The sequence below is a fragment of the Scardinius erythrophthalmus genome (genome assembly GCF_964197995.2).
Source record: "Scardinius erythrophthalmus genome assembly, chromosome: 6".
Lineage (NCBI taxonomy): Eukaryota > Metazoa > Chordata > Actinopteri > Cypriniformes > Leuciscidae > Scardinius > Scardinius erythrophthalmus.
The window spans coordinates 46,895,675-46,918,759 of record NC_138226.1 but is presented as its reverse complement, the minus strand read 5'-3'; the positions used below and the strand labels follow the sequence as shown (position 1 = coordinate 46,918,759).

Genomic DNA, 23,085 nt, shown 5'->3' with positions numbered 1-23,085 from the left:
AACTTCAGCCAAAAGTTATCAACAAAGAAATAAAATACAAATTTAAAAGCATAGTAGAAAGACCTTAATTTAACCCAAAACAAGTTTATTTAAAACAAATATTTATCCGAACAGTATTAAAAGAACAAGAAACTGTAAAAACAAATAACGAACAATTCAACAAAAGAACATCAATTTAAGGATTAAGTATTTAATTAAAAAAAAATTAACACCTAAATTTATTTTTTAAAGGTAACAGCTTGTTTGCTGCCTTCATTTTTTCAATTTTAATTTTGAGCTGGGGGCAGGAAGAAAGGAATTGCTGCAAATCTTTTCCATAAGACTGCAAGGTTGTCCCTGCAGTATAGGGAGGCACAGTCAGGGCGTCTCCCTCTGATTCTATTGCCACCTGTAATCACACAAGTAGAGAAATATATAATTTTTTTAGCAGAATGTCAAAAAAATGTGTTAAAAATGCATTTTTATTGAACTTTAATGTTAAGTTCTCTCATGCGGATTGCACTAATCTGCCTTCAAAAATGTGATTTACAAAACCTAGTCTCTATATTAATCTGAAATACTGCATTAATTGAAAAATGTATTTAAAAAAAAAAAATCATTTTCAGGTGTCCAGTCACTTTGGACCGCAAAGAACACAAGTGTGACTCCCAAATGAGGAACAGGAAAGAATAGAAATTGATCAGCAAAAAATATATGTAAATTTCATCTGGACTTAAAGGAGAACTCGGCAACTCCACCGAACTCTAGTCACTTCTTCGCTGATTTTTCCTTTTGTTGTCGCATGTTTTCCCCACGAGCTCCCCCTACAGCTGTGGGGGGGGGGCGTATATTTCACAACACGGTCGTAAAAAACTCACTTGCGGCGGCCTCCTCCCCCTCTCTACCGCTGCTCATGTGCGTTTGTTTTGATCGGAGCAAGCCAACTGTATCGTGTGGAGCTATGTCTACCGAGGTGGGTAATCTGGTAATACATCATACATGCGTGTGTGTTTATGTCGAATTGCCGTAAAGCAATTCGTGTTTCGCGCTCGTTCTAGTTCTCGCTTCTCACGAGACTTCCAATTTCTATCTTGCCGGGACGGTAGTCCTCAAGTTGCAAGGTTGGTTTTCCGCCTGGGAACGCTGGGGGGAGCGGGGAAAGTCACCAATATCACCAGAACAGGTTGTTTAACCATCCAAATGATTTCCAGACAGTTTTATTAAGTTAAAAAAGTTACCAAGTTCTCCTTTAAGTAAAACATATCCAAAGGAATATTTAAAATATTTGATGTAGTTTGTATTTTATAAGTTGTACCTCCTAGGATATATTGCCCTATTAAGGTATTAAAAAGGCCAAAGTCATTAATATTCCTATGATTTATTTATTTTATGATACAACAATTTTCAAAGTAATCCTGAAGACTTTGGTAAGATTTTTCTGTTGTGTTTGATCAGGGTTGGACCCAAACTCTGCAGGACGGAGCAGGATTTGACACCCCTGTTCTACCATAAAATAAGCTGTGTGAAACGCTGCAAGAAAAAAAAAATCTTGTTTAAAATGCAAAGATGTAATCAACTTAACATAATATATATATTTTTTACAGTTAAATATTACCATTTGCACAATTTTTAACTCAAAATACTTAGATTGAGAAGGGGACCTGAGGCCAGGAGGGCCTACAAGGATCTTCTCAAAAATGTCCCGGCCCTGGAACGAGATTTCTACTGCCCCCCAAAACAATAGGGAAGCCTTTTAGCATAACACTATAATTCAGTGTGATTCATAACACAAATCGAGTGTTTTGTGTACTTCGCTGTGTAAAGTTATGTTCCATGATAATAAAAAGAGGAGAGAGAGAGAGAGAGATTTTGATTTTTAAAATCCGTTTTATTACAATTCCGTTTTTTAATTCACACAAGAGGATACATACAGCTGAGCTTAAAAAAAAACTCACAATATACTGTTAAATGTCAAAAAATTATTGATTATACTACACAGAACACCTTTTATACACCATCTTTGCTCAAACAACATTAGATTCTTTGTTGCATTGTAATAACAAAAATCTATTTGGATTCTTGATTTCAACAACTTTGACAAGAGCAATACTACATCTGCATCAGAATCTGTTTCAATTTTGCTTCTTCTGCTTACATAAATCGCCATTTTTGCTTGGCCCAAAAAAAGTTGAACATCTGGCATTCATAAGAGCGTTTTCTTGAATACTTAAAACCACAGATAAAAATCTCCAAAGAGAATACTTCATCAAACAGTTTAAATAAATCTTGTAAAAAAGTAAACAAGGGCTTTAATCTTATACACTGCATAAAAGTATGAAACACGGTTTCCCTTTGTGAACAGAAAGGACATTCCTGAGTAACTTCATGATTTATCACTGAAACAAACGCATTAACGGCTATAGCACCGTGCAGAACTCTCCATTGCAAATCCCCCGTTTTCTTAGGCAAAGGTGACTTATAAAGTGCCCCCCAATTAGGTCTTGTACTCTCGCTTAAATGTAAAACATTGCGCCATGGTGTATCTATTTTGCCATCAAGACTCTTCTTGTTGAACGCTTTAACACAACACTCATACATAACTTTGCTAGATGCTTTCCCTTTCCCCAACAAACTTAAATTATTAGACTTTATTAAAAAACCATCACACATTTCAAAATCAGGAGCTAAAGACAAATTCGGAAAAGGATCATCATCCTTTGGCTGAATCCACCCTTCTTCGAAGTCCTTTATCATTATTAACTCTTCTTTGGTGATGACTCCTTTCCACTTAGACAATAGCCGAGTTACCACCCGTGTCGACCTCATCTTCAACCTTTCTTCCATCGCTTTGGAGTCAGATAGATCATGTCCAGTAATACGAACTAGACTTCCGAGAGTAATGATGCGAGATTTAATGAGTAAGTCCGTCAAAGCAGGAAAACCTCCTTCATTGGACACATCCAAACGTGATCCACCAATCAACGGTTCTTGAAGAGTCCAGTACAAAGAGTCTGTTTTTTCACTTCTCAAAACCCTAAAAAGTGTCCATACTTTGAATAAATTGCAATAAAAAATCGGTAACTTAGACACAGAGAACTTCTTAAGGTTCATCCAGAACAAAGACTTGTCTAAACCCAAACCTTCAAAATTCCTCAAAATAATGGAAGAGACCAAGTTCCAGTTCTCATTTAGAGAACTCTCAAGAAACCTTTGTACATACTTAAGCCGAAACGCTGCCACTCGACTCTGTAGATGAATCAAGCCCTGTCCCCCTTCATTCTTTGACAGATATAGGACACTTTGTGGCACCCAATGTAAATTGTCCCAGAAGAAATTGACTAATATAGATTGGATTTTTTTCAAAAGAAGTGCTGGGGGGTCAATACATACTAACCAATGCCAAAGAGTAGAGGCTGCTAAATTATTAATAATTAAAACACGTCCTCTATAAGACATATTAGAAAGTAAGAACCTCCACTTATTCAAACGCCCCACAATTTTTTCTTCTACCCCCTCAAAATTCTTCCTTACAGTTATATCATCTCCCAAATAAACACCTAGATATTTAAACCCATCTCTGCTCCATTTTAACCCCCCAGGGAGAATGGGCTGTCCATGAGGCCACCTTCCAACTAAGATAGCCTCACTTTTGTGCCAATTTACCTTGGCAGAGGAAACAACCGTAAAATCATTCAAAATCTCTGTTAACTTTGACACATCACTTTGTTCTTTGATAAAAATAACAATGTCGTCAGCATAAGCTGATAATTTAACAACTTTCTCACATTTTGGAATAATTACACCCTTTAAATCTGCTCTAAATTTCCGTAACAAGGGTTCAATTGTTAAGCTATATCAATGACTTTTCAACACATTCAGCGATCGCCTGGTAAACCAAATAGCAATGCTTAATCAATCATAAAGATAACTATAGATCAATGTTGTTCCAATATTGTTGCCATCAACATTAATAACATCAGGTTTTCATCGATATGGTAATGGTGATTCAACATTTATTTTGCATTGAAATTTCAATATCAACCATGATGATTCAGATGGAAAAACAATGTTTATTCAATGTTGGCTTGCTGTCTGGGTTCATACTCCCTGAGACAGGATAGCGCTGATGTGCCTAAAAATGTTCCACCACCCATGGATGAAGAGGAGGAAATGGCTACACAATTTATGGTTTACTTATTTTATGAAAATAAAGATGTTTACTACAACTCTTGCTGTAAGGTTTCTGTGGCTCAGTGATTAGAGCATTTTGTTAACTGTGCAAAAGGTTGCGAGTTCAATTCCCAGAGAACACGATATGTATAGCCCGGATGCACTGTAAGTCGCCTGTCTGACAAATACCAAGAATTAAATGTTAAACTATTGTATACTACTTGTATAGCCTACTATTGTAACTACACTCCAGTCAGCTCACAGTAATGTGAATGTGAGATAAAATTTACTACACTGGCTCTCACATTGGGGCTTGTGGATTACCAGGTAAAAATATATAGAAAATGTTAACAAAATGAGTATATATGGTTTATTTAGGGAACATATATGGTTTAATTATAATATATTATTATAAGCATTTGTTGATGCTATTGGACAATTCTCTTTAAATTCAACATATATAATTATATACAAGTTAATACAACTATTATATTCAATGTTTGGAATTTAACTGTGTTATGCTTGTTCAGAGATTATTTGTATAGTTATCTTAAATACATAGAACACTATTATAACTCCTCTATCTCTCCCTAGTTTTACTTACCGAGACTCGATAAACCTTGTCCCTCATGCTGGCCCATACAATACCGGCAAGTAAACCAGCATCTAAGCTGCACTGTTCTACATGTCCAGATTTATAGTGGTTCTCTCCTCGATCTATTGTTTTTCTAGCGTCTAAGAAAAAGGGCATAAGATTGGAAATTGATACGGCCATAGCTAACGTTAGTGCTTCTGAGATGGTAAAAGCGTGTTTTTTTTCTGGCGAATTAGCAAATGGTATGCAAAAATACAGTCAAACATGATACAGTGAAAGATAATCTTTAAAGTTTATTTGGGGCACAATGATCAGGCATAATAATCTTAACCCTCTGATGGTCCTCGGTCATTTCTGACCGAATAATTTTCTGTTTTGAAATTTTAAAAATCACAGCTTCATCGGAAGGTTATGAAACTTGGTGACTTTTCTGGCATTAGGTATGTGAATACAAAAAAAAATTGAGGTCATGATCTGAGCATGCTAAGTGGTCGTAAACAAAAAGAGTCACACTCGTGGTCTTCGGTCAAAAATGACCGACCCATAGGAAATGAATGGGAAATTTACAAAAACACAAAAATTCTCAGAATTTTTGTCTGTACAATCTACAAATCGGACACGATTCTAAAAAAAAGTACACCGCAGTAAAGGGGTGACACTCTACAACATCAAGAGTGCAAAAAATTCACACCCACCCACACACATACAAACACACGTTTATACACATTCACACCAATAAATTCAGATTACAAAAATCTGTTTTGAATTTTTAAAAATCACAGCTTCATCAGAATGTTACGAAACTTGGTGACTTTTCTGGCATTAGGTATGTGAACACACAAAAAAATTGAGTTCATGATCCGAGCATGCTAAGTGGTCATAAAAAAAAATAGTCACACTCGTGGTCTTAGGTCAAAAATGACCCCCATAGGAAATGAATGGGAAATTGACAAAAACACAAAAATTCTCTACAAATCAGCCACGATGCAGAAAAAAAGTGCTCAGCAATGAAGGGGTGAAGCTCTAAAACATCAAGAGTGAAAAACATAACATAATTAATAATTATAATTAATATATGTATTATAATTAATATAATAATAATTAAATTTATTCAAATAATAATTAATAAAATGTTATAAACCTTGGCAAAAAGTATTATTTGAGAATTTCTAAAAAAATACATTCAATCCACATCTTAAAAGTAAATAATTTGGTCCAAAAACAACTAGAATTCACAAACATCTCCATTTAGAGCTATACAGACATCTAGTGGTAAACCCATGCAATAACATGTTTTATTTAATTTTATGTTTAATAAATTGATAAAAAAAAATCTTTTTTTTTTTTCTGAAAGCCTAGTCTCTATTTTACCCGAAAATACTGCATAGATTTAAAAAAATATATCATTATTTTCAATGGCAAAAAATGGACTATAAATATTGCATAAATATTAATAAGTTCAATCAAATTGTCTCAAAGTTCTAAATTAAAAAGAATAAATATTATAGAACAAAAATAAATTGCATTGGTTTTTACTGGGATGGAGGAAGTTTCATTTTTAGGTGTCCGGTCATTTATAGTGTGATTGCTAAATGAAGACCATCAGAGGGTTAATCACAAAGAAAATATTATTAAGGTTTATATAAACTAACAAAATAATAAACGAATAAATAAAACATTAACAAAAGATAAAAAAAAAAAAAATCTCAGAGAGGCACACATAATCAAAATTAGTTTCTAACATTTTTGGAAAAAACGAATGGGCAATATTTCTCATGAAAAAGTGGATAAGTGTTCATACCATAGACTGTAAAAATAGGTTCATACACAGCGCAGATCATAATGAGCGAGCGTGTGAGTTTTTAAAAATAAAGTTTGAGGAAGCTTGATGATGACGTTGATCCGCGACCATGGTGTGCTGTAGTCCGTTTATAGCCTACCGATAGCATTTTATATCTGACGGCTTTATTTAGGCTTCAAAATGTATACATTTTGGATTAACTTGTAAAGATTATCTTGATAAACAAATCGTGTAAGGGTCACAACTCTTTGTTGAACACAGATCTTATGTCACAGGGTGACGATTAAGCGGATTCCTTCTCCATTCTTGTTTCCGGAGGGAGCGAGTTTAATGTAACACCAGAACGGTTCCGGGTCTTTCCGTGTAAACAGTCTGACGAAGCTTGCTAATGAGGGAATGAGCGGCAGCTGGGCGATGAGCAGAGATTGAGCAACGAGGGATATGGATTTGTGAGGGATTATAAAAGGATCCGGTTGATGTGCAGCAAGAGAAGTACTTTTGGTGAAGAATCGTATCGTGACGATCGTTGTGGAGAAGTATCTGATGCAGACTGGAAGAAATCTTTTGTTGTTGATCTGTTGATTACGGCGAGCAGTACACGAGAGGGCAGACCTTTAAAGGACGGGAAAGACTGCATGTACAGAAGGAAGAGCTGGAGCAGCGGTACGATCGAACTGTGTTATCTCATCGAACAGATAATCTGCCAGTCCTAATGGAAAGTTAATGCCTGTAGTGCCTGTTATCCACCATGATTCGGTGAGACCGCCCCGGCGTTCAGTGAAGTTGTTTGGAAGTCTTTCAATGTCAGTTGTGTCTCCATAGTCAACCACTTATGCAGCATTGGACGTACAGTTTGTCAGTTGAGCGGAGAGAGTCGGCTGGGACTACGAGAAGAGACCTTATTCACTGTGAGTTGATGTGAGTTGCAGTGTCTAATGTGAAGTGAACACGTGTGATCATTTGAAGTGACTGAATTGTGCACTGGTGTGGAAACTAAGTTTATGTCTGCCCGTTTCCCAGTTGGCATATCCGTGGGTCTTGAAGACCAAACTGAAATTAATTAACTGCTGTGTGTTGAGCATATGCCATGCAGGAATACAGCTTTATCCTGTCTGAGTTGAAGAGGATTTATGAGAGAAATTGCCCTCTACTATTGAATGCTGCCATCACCGCTCTGTGGTAAGAAGACCCAGCTGTTGACTGTTGAAACCTGTACTCACCGCTGTTGTTCTGTGAACATAGAGAAATTGCCCTCTGCTATTGAATGCTGCCATCACCGCTCTGTGGTAAGAAGATCCAGCTGCTGATTGTTGAAACCTGTACTCACCGCTGTTGTTCTGTGAACATAGAGAAATCGCCCTCTGCCATTGAATGCTGCCATCATCGCTCTGTGGTAAGAAGACCCAGCTGCTGATTGTTGAAACCTGTATTCACCATTGTTGTTCTGTGAACATAGAGAAACTGCTCTTTGCCATTGAATGCTGACACTACTGTCCCGTGGAAAGAAGGCCCAGCTGTTGACTGTTGAAACCTGTACTCCCTGCTGCTGTTCTGTGAACAGAGAAATTGGCCTCTGCCATTGAATGCTGCCATCACTGCTCTGTGGTAAGAAGACCCAGCTGCTGATTGTTGAAACCTGTATTCACCATTGTTGTTCTGTGAACATAGAGAAACTGCTCTTTGCCATTGAATGCTGACACTACTGTCCTGTGGAAAGAAGGCTCAGCTGTCGACTGTTGAGATCTGTACTCGCCACTGCTGTTCTGTGAACGTAGAGAAATTGTCCTCAGCTATTGAACGCTGCCATCACTCACGCTGCCATACCCAGCTGTTGATTGTTGAAATCTTTGCTCACCATTGTTGTTCTGTGAACGTAGAGAAATTGTCCTCTGCCAGCGGAGGCGGCCGCCACTGTTCTGTGGGGAAGTTACTGGCCGTCGCTGCATTTTCAACTGTCGTCGGCTTGTGGAAAGAGAGTGGCCCCCAGCTAGCGGGCGCGTCTCGTGGAGGGAAGGAGAGAGCCCCCGGTTGCCATCTGTGATGGACCACTACATCGTGTTGGAGGATCCCCTGCCCTACCCTCCCCCCTATCCCAAAAAGAGGTGACACTCAAACGATTGATGCTGTCCTGTGAGAAGAGTAACCCCTTCCCTTGTTGTCTAACTCCCATTAGTGCCTGCCGCAACACCTACCTCCGGCTGAAGGGGATTGTTGTGCGAATCCGTACCAGCGTCCGTCTCACTATCAGGGGTGTCCCACGGAGGAAGAGTGAGGGAACCCCCGGCTGCTATCTACGACGGACCACTATACTGCGGCGGAAAACCCCCTGTTCCAGACAGAGGTGACACTTAAATGGTTGATGCTGTCCTGTGAGAAGAGTAACTCTTTCCCTTGTTGGAAATTTCCTGCCAGTGTCTGCTCCATTACTTAGGGCTGGCCGAAGAGGAGTTGCTGTGGGAATCCTGGCCAGCGCCTGCCCCTTTACTTACTTCCGGCCGAAGAGGAACCGCTGTGTAAATCCTTAGCAGTGTCTGCTCTATTACTTGCCTTTGGCCGAAGAGGAGTTGCTGTGCGAATCCTTGCCTGTGTCTGTTCATTACTTACTGCCGGCTGAAGAGGAACTGTTGCTGGGACTCTTACCTGTGTCTGCTCCATTGTCTGCTTCTGCCTGTCCGAAGAGGGATCGTTGTGCGAACTTCCCACGCAACCTGGTAGAAGAGAGAGGAGGATCAGCCGGTGGATTTTAGATTGAGATTGAACTTATTTTAACTAAATAAAATACAAGTTTTTGATAATTATCTTGTCTGTTCTTTGGTGTCTCTGGGTAACTCCTCGAGGTGGTACGTTTAGAAGAAGAGGAAAGGCCACCCCGGCCTGTGACAGATTTGGCGTAGTCGGCAAAATTCCACCTCGAGTTGAGCGACCAGAGATCCCTTATGGCGGACGAAGAAGTGCCTGTGGCCCGACCCCAAGTTATGCCCATCTTCATGGGAGCCCCGTGGGCCCAACGATATGGAGGACCCGGGTCGGAATTGAGCTTATCGGAGTGGAAGGCTCAGGTTGAGTATCTGGCGGGACTCCAGGGATTGAGTGCCCCACAGAGATTGCAGTTCGTGTTGAATTCACTTGAAGGAGAAGCCAGGAGAGAGGTGCAGGCCGCACCAGAAGCGACTCGAGTTACGACACAAGCTGTGTTTAATTTCTTGACCGGGCAGTATGGTGACGCCACTCCGGTGGCAGTCCTCCGGACTCAGTTCTTTAACTGCAAACAAGGACCCAAGCAACCCTTACGGGCCTTTGCGCTACGATTGCGGGAGCAGTTTACTAGGCTGAAGGAGAGGTGTGACCATGGCCTGGGTGGTGAAGAGACTTTGTTACGAGACCAATTTCTCCTGGGTCTCCGGGAGGGCCCTGTCCGTCAGAGCTTGCGGTTACAGCTCCGCCGAGATCCTGAGCTGACGTTCGAGGATTTGCGAAGGGAGGCCTTGGCCCCCTCCGTTTGTATGGCTGCCAGTCGAACGGTCGATTCCACGCTTCCTGGGCCATCCGATTGGAAGCAGACCCTACGTGTAGAACTCATGAAGGAGGTACGGGAACAAATGACCGAGATGTCCAAGACCTTTCTGGAGGAGTTTCGCCGGGAGCGGCCGAATCCGTTGTCTTTGCCTCGAGAGCGTTCTTACTCGGACAGGAGTCGAGACCCAGGGAGGCGCCCAATGCGGCCTGCTGGCCCCAGATTCCAATGGGACGCGCAGGGTCGTCCGATTTGTAATGGCTGTGGAGAGCCGGGACACTATAGTCGCCAGTGTGGCTCTCACCGAAGTTCGCAGGGGGGTTTTTAGAGTTACCGGCCACTGTGGGTCAAGTGGTTGGGACCCCTTTGATTGACCCTTCTTTGTCCACTGTCCCCAGGGACCACTTAGTTGGATGTTGCCCCACGGTGGAGATTCAGGTGAACGGTGTCAAAGTCCGATGTCTAGTGGATACCGGGTCGCAAGTTACTCTATTCTCCGAGAGTTTGTCTAAAGAACTGTTCAATGCTCAATGTCTACAGGAGGTGGAGGCCCCTTGGCTCACCTTGCGAGGAGCAAACGGTCTAGACATTCCTTATGTCGGATACTTGGTCACGGACCTGGAGATTCATGGGATTACGGTACCACAGAAAGGAGTTGTAGTCGTCCGGGACCCTTGTTTGGGGACGCATCGAGCCCTTTTGGGCATGAACGTCATCTCAGAGTGTTGGGAGGAATTGTTCCAAACCAGGCCTATTCGAACTGCCCCGCCAGCTGAGAAACGTGAGTGGGAATGCATTGTGGCGGATTGTCGCCGGGTTCATATTGCTAGTTCACAAGAAGATCGTGAAGGCACAGGCCGGGTCACTTGCCGATATGCTCTTTCTGTCCCGGCCCGGAGTGAGGCTGCGAGTCTATGGAGAGTCTTATGTTTGTTGGTACATCCAATAACAGAACATTTGGCAAAGTTTTTTTTTTTTTTTTGTGGCGCAGACATTGTAAATCTCTAGCTGATACAGCGACTGCTATAGCTCACTCAGGGCGGGATCTATGCTAAAAGGGCAGATCGTCACCAGTCAGGGGCGGGGCTTCCACCTACTCTTACGTAAGAGTTAGGGGGAAATCTGAAACCGCTCGTTTGGAGAGACTGTTTATGATTTATGGGATTATAAAAAAAGGAGTGGGTGGATTTTTACCATTATAGGCTGCTTGTTTACACACACTGCAGACACACATCTGTGTTCAAACACCTTATAAAAGTGAATTTTGCATAATAAGTCCCCTTTAAATTGATTAAATGGACAGTAAAGACTTTTATAATGTTACAAAAGATTTCTATCTCAAATAAATGTTCTTTTGAACTTTCTATTCATCAATTACTAATCCTGAAAAAATGTATCACAGTTTCCACAGAAATATAGCACAGCACAACTGTTTTCAACATTGATAATATTCACAATATTCTTGAGCATCTAATCAGCATATTATAATAATTTCTGAAGGATCATGAGACACTGAAGACTGTAGTAATGATGCTGAAAATTCAGCTTTGATCAAAGGAATAAATTACATTTTAAAATATTTCAAAATATTACTGTATACAATATATTACTGGTAGTATGGCTAATGACAAGCAATATTTTGATAAGCAAAAACCCTTTTTATGGATCATGACAGCCACTAGTCACTACATGCTTTCATGAACATTCTTAAAAAAAATATCTTCAACATGAGGGTGAGTAAATACATTTTTATTTTAGGGTGAAGTATTGCTTTAATTCCTAGTGTAAGCCTTCTCAATCAAGCTGATGAACAGTTGGTGGTCTGCACTTACCCGGGCTTGCCTCCCTGTAGTCGCCCACTCCATAAGCTTCCACTATACTCTGGAATCCCGAGGTAAACTTGTTGCTCCTCAAAAGTGTCGGCGGAGTGTCGCTGCTTGGGATACGGTTCACGAAAGATGGGACAGTGGCGTCACCTTTTCTCTATTAAGAAAGTCAAAAGAGGCAGCAGTTACAGCACTTATCAGTAGAATTGTCTAGAGGCGACATTAACACTTCTCGTACGTCAATAGGTTGAATAGAATCAGACTACCGTTACATAAGAACAATTGTACTCACTGAGCCCTCTTCCAGCGCCCGCCTCAGGTTCGCCAGGTCACTGACCGGACACCACACCTCAGCGATGAGACACTTGTTGGTGACGTCAAAGCTGCAGAGGTTGAGGATGTGATAGATTGCTTTCATCTTCTTCACTTGGAGCACCCATGAGTGCGCTGACTCAGACGCCTTATGCAAGACCTGCTTCAAGTAATCCTCGGTGCGGTGCAAAACCTAATGAGCAAAGATCGCTTCATTAAATTTTCATTTATGAGATCCCAGGTTAAATATAATTACGCTAATCCTCTGGTGGAAGAGATAACGTCAGCATTATTTTGCAGAGGACAAACCAATAACAGCATGAAATAATCAACCCTCCCCCCAAGGAGACACTGAAGGTACTTGGTAATGCAGAAGACGTACATTTTGTAAGTCTTGGATGCGTGTCCTCAAGCTGTCCATCACATCGGCTCTTTCCTCGTCCGTTTCAGGGTGGGGGTAAAGATGGCAGTGGTAACTGGTGTACACAAGCAAAATCATACAGCAAAATCCAACAGGACGGTGGCAGGCTTAAGAGCACAACATGCTCTATAATACCATCTGCAAAAATACTTTCATTTTTTCACTAATGTTCAGACACATACTTCAAATAGATGTCTTTAACTATTGTGTAGTGTCTCACTGTTTTCAGGGTTTCGCACCACAAGCGCCACGTTTAATGATGGTAGGTCAAGTTAAAAACAGTTCCATTTTTAGGTCAGTGACAAATTGGGTCAGTGTTCATGACGCAGAAAAGATCTTGAATAAATCTTTGAAAAATCTAAAAACATATGTGCCAAGTTCTTGGAAATGTACTACTTGTATTTATGATCGTTTTATGTTTTTCCCATAACATTTTTTAAAAAGTACATATTTCCATATATAAATATATATATATATATATATATATATATATATATATATATATATATATATATATATATATAATATATATATATATACAGGAATTAATCGTTACACGATTAATCGTTAAAAGATCTTAATATCGATTCAAACAATTATGCAATCTTATTCCTAAATGACAACAATTCAGCTCTGTCTATTAAACCTTTGAGAGGTACGATCACAGCAACATTCAAATCTGCGTCGCCGCTGCTATCATGTATGAAACAGCTTCACAAACAGTCTTTTCAACCACAGAGTATCATTAGTTTTGTTACAGTAATTCATATTACCACACACGTACTGGGATAAAACTTTATAGTTCAGATATAAACACTGATGCCTACGGTCGCGGTCAAAATAAAGCAAATCACCTTTTGAAAGTAACTTGACAAGATTGTATCGATTACATTGTTACACCAGTAGGTGGCGACAAGTGACTGTTAAAAAATGTATTTGTCCTTGAATCACTCAAGATATTTCTTCAAAAACACTGATTCATCCAGTAACAAAACAAGTAAAATCTTTAAGATTGAGTCATCGAATCATTCATTCAAACAGAATTTTTACCCAATTTATCCAGGTAAAACTTTTTTCTTCCCTTCCTTTCCTTTTTTTTTATTTTTACAAATATCATGATTTTTTCATTCCTAATAATTACAATTAAAGTTTTTTGGGCGTGATAGGATATTTTATAACCTGAACTAATCTTGCCTTGTCATAAAAATGATCTTATATTTTAAGTGACTTAATGACTTATTTTTTTCACAATGTTAGTCGCACCACATGACGATGATTTGGCAGACAACATTTTTTCAAATATAAATAAACAAAGCACATTTGGTAAAATATTTCTAACAAAGAAATAATCATAAAAGATGATGCCAAACTACTTAAGGTTTTCTTTAAGAATTTCATCCTTTTAATGAGGCATTATAATTTCAGCATGGTTGTATCACCCTGAAATGTGAGGCTTTATGCCACAAAAAAAAAAAAAAAAAAAATCTATCAAAATGAATTTTAATTCAGAAATTAAAACATGCTCATGACAGAAAATATGTATTCAAGTCACAGTATGTATGAGTTTAATTTTTAATATAATTTAGAAGAAAAAGAGTTCAGGAGACAATGCTTTCATTTTTAATGCCTTTTTTGTTGAAATAATCACTTAAATTACTTCAAATAAATGAAAGTGAATTGTTTAATTGACAGCCCTAACATTAAAGGGCACCTATTATGCCCCTTTTTACAAGATGTAATATTGGTCTTGGGTGTCCCCAGAATGTATTTGTGAAGTTTCAGCACAAAATCCCCCACAGTTAATTTATTATAACCATTTGAAAATGTCATTTTTGGGGCCTGTTTTAAAAAGAGCTGTTTTGGTCTATACCACTTTAAATGTAAAAGAGCTGCATATCCCCGCCCAGCTGGACCCAGATGATGAAGAGAGTCCGGCACAGAATAAACACGAATGAGAATGGACTAAAGGTCTCGGAATGGTTGTTTGATACATTTATGTACTTACAAAGTTTTAATCGCGTCCCCTTTGCAATTATGGATGTGCAACACACACACACAAAAACTTTCGCGCATTTTTTTTTAAACTAACTTACAAACACGCTTATGTGGCAAATATTAGAAGATGGCTAATGTTACAGAACCAGAAAACAAATGCTGTAGGGAGATAGACGTTTATGAGAGGTATTCATTTTACATTTGTTATTGCTGTAAAAAATAATGTAACGTTACGTGACATAAAACAGTCTGATGTTGTTTGGTGAGACATCCTATGACGACGACAATAAATAGCTTTAGACGCATTTGTTGTTGAACTGGCTGACATCGATTGAAATGACTATTTGCTCAAAAATAATAAAATACACTTACTTCTGGAGGTGACGTTGGATCGCGAACAGTATGAGCAAAAACCATACACATGCACACTTGAGGATTAACTTTGACCCTCGTTCACTAAACAGTCAGTCAGAACATGATTCTCGTATTTAGGAAGTTTAAGTGGCGCCTTTTCTTCATAAATAAAATCCATCCGCTGCGTTTTCAGTGGCTCTGATGTCAGTGAAGACTAGTATGTCCATTCTTACATCCCACAACGGAAGACCTACACTTCTTAGGAGACATTACCGGCTGTCGTTGAAACAATGGAGGATGCAGATCACCGAGGGCGGGGTCTATGCCAAAACCAGATGTCAATCAAATCACGTCGGTGGGGCTTAGCTCATTTCTACGTCACAATGAGGAAAATCTAGAACAGGGTGTTCTGAGACAGTGCTTATGATTTATTGAGATAGTAAAAAAACTACTGGGTGGATTTTTATCATTCTAGGGTGGTTTTGCTCACACACTGCCAACACACATTTATGTTCAAACACCATGTAAAAGTGAATTTTGCATAATAGGTGCCCTTTAATAATAAATTAAATATAAAGGGCGAATAAAAAAAAAAGACCTAAAAAGTCGCAAAAAGTGCATTCGTTGCGTTCAAACCATAGGACTGTAAAAAAAGATGGATGACGCCCCTTCGCTCTCTTCCATTGGTGAGAACTGAAGCCGCCAGTGTCCCGATATGGCGCTGACATCTTGGAACTTGAGTCTGCGCAGTAGCGATCTCGGGACCAGACCTGCGCAGTAGTGAGCAGGAAGTAAAGCCGCGAAATCAACGCTCCGCCCTCACTCTTGCAGAATGCACTCTCCCTGAGTGCACTTTTTTAAAAATTGATTGCAGTACGACAAGAGGCTTGTTAAAATCCTCCGAAGATCCCGAAAAAAATGTCCGTTGGTGCTTCAGTGACTACTTCGCTCAGAAAACCTGTCAATCACAGCTGTCAATCATGACGTTACACCACCGTTTTTATAGCATCACGTAACTAACTAAAAACCAACTTATTTTTGAAACAGACACTTGAACTTACATCAGCGTGATAAAAACGACAGCAAATGAAAGAAACCACCTTTGGAAAAAAGATATTTGAAGTGTAATTTAATTGTTTAGTTGGTCTCACGTCCCGTTGAATAACACGGGGAGGCGGGGCTTATGACCTATACTAGGACCAGTCACCGGCGGGCGATCGAGACGTTTTGGCTTCACTTTTCAGGGCTTGTGCGGCACGCTTGGTTCAAACTTACATACTGTCTGACGTATGTGTCCAAAGACCAACAACTAACAGATAGTGCAGATGATATGCAAGAACGTGCCATGTGTGAATGACCCCTAAAAAGGTGAAATAAGAAGTCTCCATCTGGGCCTTAACTTACCAGTCGCAAATTTTTTGAACCTTCTGCCCAATCTGGTCGCCCCAAAAGGAGATGAGGAACACTACATTCTTATTGATCTCCCCCTGAAACACGTAAACACCAGACAGAGCCTCCGTAAACAAACTGCTTCATCACTCTGAATACATTAGCACGCTTTGGCTGTGGCAGATGGGTATGATCTAAAACTGTGAAACAAACACAGAGGCACGTTTGCACCATGCAGCATATTCTGTTAAACCAAATCATTTGGATATAACTACAGCCATTCAGATGCACTTTGTTGGTGGACCTCAGCGTTCTAAGTTTGCATACCGTGTCAAGATCAACCAGGCTCTCGTCCACCTCTGCGTAGCTGAGGATGGTGTAACCTTTGCAGACCCGCCAGAGCATGCGCTCAAACGCCTCCACCTTCACCCGCTGAATCAGTCCTGAGATAAACCTGCAGCACACAAACATCACACACACGTAAAACACAGGCAGCTGTGTGGATCTAAACGGAGACACAATGATCTTTTTCAAGGATTTAAGAGTGCGTACTATGACGAGTGAGACGCTTTTTGTGACTCACCCGAGTTTGGCGCCCAGTCTCTGCATACCGGTGCAGCCTGTCACTGATTCAGTGTCCAGAGACGGGAACTCTTCATACTGCGGGCCCAGGGCTTCATGCTAAACACACACATGCACATTCACACATTCAATTAAAATCTGACAGCTACAGATCATTTAAATTGTGATCGACCAATATATATTAGTTAAACCAATTAATCAGCCAAAATATGGCCATTCAAAAATTATTAGTATTGCTTGATAAATGTGTCCACTTGACTTTTTAACAGGATTGTGTTTTATCTCAAAATGTACAGCCATGCAAATGGTTTTAAATGTTCATATTTATTTATACTAGTGCTGTCAAATCTATTAATCAAACTTTGTAAAAATCTATATATAAATTGATTAATCACATCTAACATAAGAGTTTGTATATATATATATACATATTTACAAACGGTTATGTTAGATGTGATTAATCAATTTGACCACTAATTTATACATATATAAATTAAAATATCTCAAATAACTCATGCTTTTAAGTTGTACTTTAATTATATCATATTTTATTTTATTTCTGTAAAATATTACAGAAAATATTGTAAAACAAGTCATTTTTAATTGCTTATTAAAATGCATCAAGTAATTTTTGTTAATCTCATTTGCTTTTAATAAACTGTATTCTACATTAAAATAATGAAAGTATTTATTTAAAAAATATATATTTATATTTTATTTTCAAATGTTCAGCAATTTTTTCATTATATATATATATATATATATATATATATATATACACACATATACAGTGCAATGCATAAGTGAATACACCCATGCTAAAGTTGACTAAAAAGAGGAATAAAAATTGTAATTGGCATGGAGTACTTTCCATAAGATCATCTCTCAATGCAAATCAAACTAGCTTTTAGGCTAACTGAAATAAAACCATGCCAATCTCTAGGTATGGTGAAGGCTATGTGATGATGTGGGGCTATTTTAATTCCAAAGGCCAAGGGAACTTTATCAGGATGCATAATATCCTAAAAATTAATAAAAAAAAAATACTTAAAAATAAAAATCTGCCTGGCTCTATGGGAATTTAACATAGGGGTGTCCAAACTTATGCACCATGTATTTTAAGGAAGAACATTTATTTATTTACGATACATTATTCATTCACAAAGAAAATTGGTGTCCTAAAAGGTTGAATTTTTCCTATTTTTTTAAATTAAGGCATTAAGTTCAATTTCCAAAATATGATTTTTTATTCCTCTTTTTAGTCAACTTTAGCATGGGTGTCTAAACTTATGCATTGCACTGTATATATATATATATATACCTGTATATATGGGCTTGTTATATTTTTTTCCAACATATCCAAACATCACGTGACTCTCAGGCTGTGTCTGCTCACCGTAGACTCACAACAACAGGACTTTAAGTCACTGAACATGTCGAATAGGCCACATTAGTGAGTGTTAAACGAGTGAACGGGACGCACCCTGGAGCGGCTGTGCATGAACGTGTGTGTGATCCTCAGCATGTGTGTGTACTCCGTCAGCTCCAGCAGGTTCCTCTGGAGCTTCTCTTTATTCTTGGCCACCTCGCTGAGCTCCACCTCCAGCCGCTGCAGTTGCTCCTGACAACAGCCAATGACTCTCCATCAGTCATGTTAAAACACATCATGCTTGCACAATCAATATTTATAAAGGTCTCCGAAACAAGACAGAAATCAATAAAACTCAGCACATAATACTACCCAAAACAATACTTAGTGCACTAAACAGGCCATTATAAAAAGTCATGGGTATATTACTATAAATAAACACTGATGAATCTGCCATGCATAAACAATTCCCTCCATTCACCGGAAGCTTTCTCTCACCACATCGCACACAATCAATCACTCTTGGCAACTTGACACGGTCAATTACCAGCACTGGGTCTTGATGCTCTCATATACAATCAATTACTACAAACCACTGACCACATGGCCATTTAACCAAAATTATACGCTCTATAATTCAACAAAACTGTATGGAAAAAACTGTCCTTCCTTTTTAGGGGTCTATAATCTTAAATGCCTTAAACATTGTGATATATGATGCAATATTTATATGATTTTTCAAGCAGCATCACAATAGCGAAATTTACACTCACGGCAGACGACCATCAAAGTGCATTATGGGTATTATCTAGCCGTTGAGTGTACATCAGTTGTATACTCGTTATTGCATTTCATTATGGGATTTAATGAGTGCACTCAATAACGTCCACTATGGTTTTGGACACCATTTCAAATGACTGACCCCTAAGGGGAAATTTCGAGGGCGATTTCAGACACAGCCAACAGAATGATACCAACACAGCACCAACACAGATTTGAATGTTCCGGTGTGATTATTTTCAAAGGTTTAATAGAATTGTTGTCATTTAGGAATAAGATCGTGTTGATGTTTGAATCGAGATCACAATCTTTTATCAACTCATTAAAAATGGCAACTGTCTACTGTCAGTAGTGTATTGATGTATGAAGCACTGCTCACACAGAAGTCACTTTCAAACCAAGCAGCTTTCTGTTGGTGAACGTGGCGAAATCTGGCCGTTGCAAAATCTGCATGGGGAAACCTTTCGTCCTCATGCGAAATTCCTGCATTTCGCCAGTGAAAATTCAACTTAACGGTATTGACTGAACTCAGACCCAAGATAATATTTATGAAATAGAAAAGGCCTGTTTGGCACATTCACCTTGTCTACTAAAACAGTCAATATCTGTATATCTCAGCACCTACCATGATCTCTAAGACATTTTTGGGTGCAGGAGCAACAGGAGGGACTTCAGCCTCTGGCACTGCAATATTAGCCTTCCTAATTTCTCTCAGCAGATACCCTATAGGCGACAAAAACAAAGAAATGGTGTTTTAAACACACATTACATTCTGTTACAACAACAAAAAAGCACACTAAACCATTTACCATTTTTATAGGAGCACAATTCAGATCAAAAAAGCTAAATTCAGAACAAAGTCTGTTCTAATGTACAAAAATAGTCTGTTCTGTGTCTGTTTCTTGTGTTACTCCAGCAGAACTGCAGTGTAATTATACTATTTTTGATCTTCTTCATTTTAACTTGGCTAAGATGGAAGGAAATGTATCGCAAAATAAAGGAAAGTAATTGTACCCTATTTGTTAGCACTCTAACAGATATATTTTGAAGTTCAAAGATCCTCTGCACGAGAGGTTGAGGCTTGATCTAAAATGTACTCAATAAAGATCCCTTACCCAGAATCCTCTCCATCTCCTCACATCTCTTGATCTCACTGACGAAGCGGCGCTGGAAGGAGCTGACGCTGGGGTTGAGCTGGAACAGGTCAGATTATGATTTATGTGTTTGACATTACAAAATATTACAATCTAGAGGCAACAAGACAAGGCTGTGAGCATTACATTAATCAAATGATATTTGGTCATTTAGAGATTGCAGCATTGGGTGATAATCAGGTCCCATATGCGGATTAACAGGAGTTAAATTGACTGACAGCTTCATTGCGATGGATTGAGGATTGGAGATTTTCAAAAAGGACAGAAATCAACATAATATCATCATGAATGTGGTTTATACAACTCATGAACTATATTTCAAGTCTTCTGAAGACATATGATAGTTTTGTGTTACACTCTAGTGAGCTGGTAACCAACCAGATCCACTGAATCAGTGAGATTTGTGAATGAATCAATCAGACCGGTTATGAGTCGGATCGATCGATTCACTGAGTAGTTCTGATTCAAAGGAATTGATTCATTCACATATTAGCTGAGATTAGATAAAATGATATCTTACATGGTTTGTTCCTCACAGAAAGCTATCAGAAGACTGTGTACTTTTGGATGATTCATTTATTTATTTATTGTCATTTTGGCACTTTACAGCCCCCATCCTCTCTCATTTTTATTGAAAAATTATTAAAAATAATAATAATTTTTTGTATCACAGAAGAAAATAACTCATATGATTTTGGAAAAACATAAAGATGATGACAAAAAAATTACGTTTAAGGACGAAAAAACTAAAAACAACGAATTTCATAAGTTCTTGGACTATCAACATCCACATTTTAGATTCAAATTCATTCAACTGCATAAAAGAATGTTATGTCTCAGAACTAGTGATATTTTAGTATTAATAATATAATATTAAAATATTTATTAATCATTTTAATTAGGTTTCATTTTTATATTTTCATTTTAATTATAGTTTAAGTTTAGTAAGCCTGTTCATCATATAAAGAGATCGAGTCTCTTCAGAAAATTTGGACTAAGCCTCTCAATTCATATGGATTAGTTTTACGATCTCTTTATGAACTATTTGAAGCGTCAAAGTGGTAGTTGTGTAGCTGTCAATGGAGAGACAGAAATCTCTCATTTGTGATCCGAAGATGAACGACAGCCTTATGGCTTTGGAACAACATGAGTTAGTGATGATGACAGATTTTTCATTTTAGGGGGAAGTAACTCCAATTATTGTTATGTGCCTTTAATATTCCTAATTAGATTCGGTTTAACTGTATTTCAATTTTAGTTTATGCAATTTTAGTACTTATTATCTTATTTCAGTTAAAGGTGCCAAGGCAATATTTCTATTATGTATTTTTCGAATAATTTATATTTTATTTTAGCTTTATTTAAATTATTTTTAATAGGTTTAGTTAACAGCAACAACACACTTAATTTTAAATTTAACAAATATATAAGCTGAATGCATAATTAAAGAATTACCACAATTTTATTTAAAACAAAATAGTCCAAAAAAAAATCTCAAATTATTTTATGCAGACTACCCTGTCTGTTGCCAACAAAACAGTAGGTCACACACATACATGACCAAAACACAGCCTACATGAAGTTGTTAATGAGTGTCAAACACCCTCGGGCTGAATAGAAAACACAGGCTTTTATAACCAGACTTGCTCTGTTTTTTAGCAAGTAATTGATCCAGCTCATCAGCTGTAACCAGGACATTAAAGGGATAGTTCACCCAAAAATGAAAATCCTGGCATCATTTACTCACCCTCATGTTGTTCCAAACCTGTATGAGTTTCTTTCCTCTGTTGAACACAAAAGAAGATATTTTGAAGAATGTTGGTAACCAGACAGTTGACAGTAGCCATTGACTTACATAGTAAGTCCTCATGGCTACCTGTTTGGTTACAGACATTCTTCAAGATATCTTCTTTTGTGTTCAGCAGAAGAAATTCATACAGGTTTGGAACAACATGAGGGTGAGTAAATGATGACATTTTGGGGTGAACTAACCATTTAACCTGGCTGACACACATCGGCCTCTGTCTGACCATTCACTCAAATCTGTCTGCTCTTGAGAATAAAGGCTGTGGCTCAGAGTCTACCAAGACAGCATTTTTGGAATCCAAAAGGTAGGCAGCTCACTAGGTTTTGACACACAGTCCAAACTTACATCTCGAAATTCGACCAGTCCCATTTCTTCCAGTTCGCTGATGCAGTCGTACGCCGAGCCGGACTGCAGGAACAGCTGCGCCAAGCACATCTCCTCACTGCGAAAGCCCGAGCCCATCTTCTCTCTCCTCTCTCGGCCACCTTGAGCAGTCAATCCGCCTCTGGCCTTTGCGATTCACTTTGAGACCGTCAAGTGTTCAACTCAAATCGCATTCAATCCCAATAAATCTGACTAAACTGACTTGCTAAGCACGCATTCTGAATAACGTTAACTGAAGATTTTATGTCTGACCGAGCCGGGATGGGATTAAATTGTACCTAAAATGATTAACCTATAAATACTATTTTTAGCAACCTAGTGAAGATTCTCGGCATTCTCATGAAAAGTGTGCATAACGTTACACTAAAAATTAAACCGCAGATGTAAATAATATTCAAAAAGTGTCTTACCTAGCTGGCTGGACAATAATAATCGATTGGCGTCTGTACCTTTAATTGTCGTCTTGCCATTGAAACGACAGAAATAGCGTGAGAGATTTGAGGCTAATGAAGGAGTGTGGACATACAAACAACTAAACACTATCTAGATTTAAAATGAACGAATGGAAGGAAGCCTTGATGTTGAAATAAATCGCATAATAAAAAGATCACTCCGGTAAAGCACAAACCCTGCCGGTGTTACAGATTGCGCCC

General features: G+C 38.6%; 1 protein-coding gene across 1 annotated transcript; it reads right to left on the bottom strand.

The window, feature by feature from the left end:
- Positions 1 to 66: 66 nt before the first annotated feature.
- On the bottom strand, positions 67 to 23,085 carry LOC308692126 (V-type proton ATPase 116 kDa subunit a 2-like). The gene is made up of 12 exons (XM_081367884.1): positions 22,843 to 23,085; positions 22,394 to 22,570; positions 20,203 to 20,281; positions 19,713 to 19,810; positions 18,422 to 18,559; positions 16,940 to 17,037; positions 16,684 to 16,810; positions 16,372 to 16,454; positions 12,580 to 12,673; positions 12,178 to 12,390; positions 11,892 to 12,042; positions 67 to 388 (listed from the first exon to the last, which is right to left on the bottom strand). Exons 2-12 carry the CDS (start codon positions 22,508 to 22,510, stop codon positions 267 to 269), a joined length of 1,320 nt encoding a protein of 439 aa, XP_081224010.1. The 5' UTR covers positions 22,511 to 22,570; positions 22,843 to 23,085; the 3' UTR covers positions 67 to 266.

Bases quoted from the DNA above. Each gene is read 5' to 3' on its own strand.
- LOC308692126 (XM_081367884.1), bottom strand. From the start codon at position 22,510: ATGGGCTCGGGCTTTCGCAGTGAGGAGATGTGCTTGGCGCAGCTGTTC. The intron at 20,282-22,393 runs GTAAGTTTGGAC...GACCTGTTCCAG, and splicing joins GACTGGTCGAATTTCGAGAT to CTCAACCCCAGCGTCAGCTC. The intron at 12,043-12,177 runs GTGAGTACAATT...CTTTCTTAATAG, and splicing joins GGGCGCTGGAAGAGGGCTCA to AGAAAAGGTGACGCCACTGT.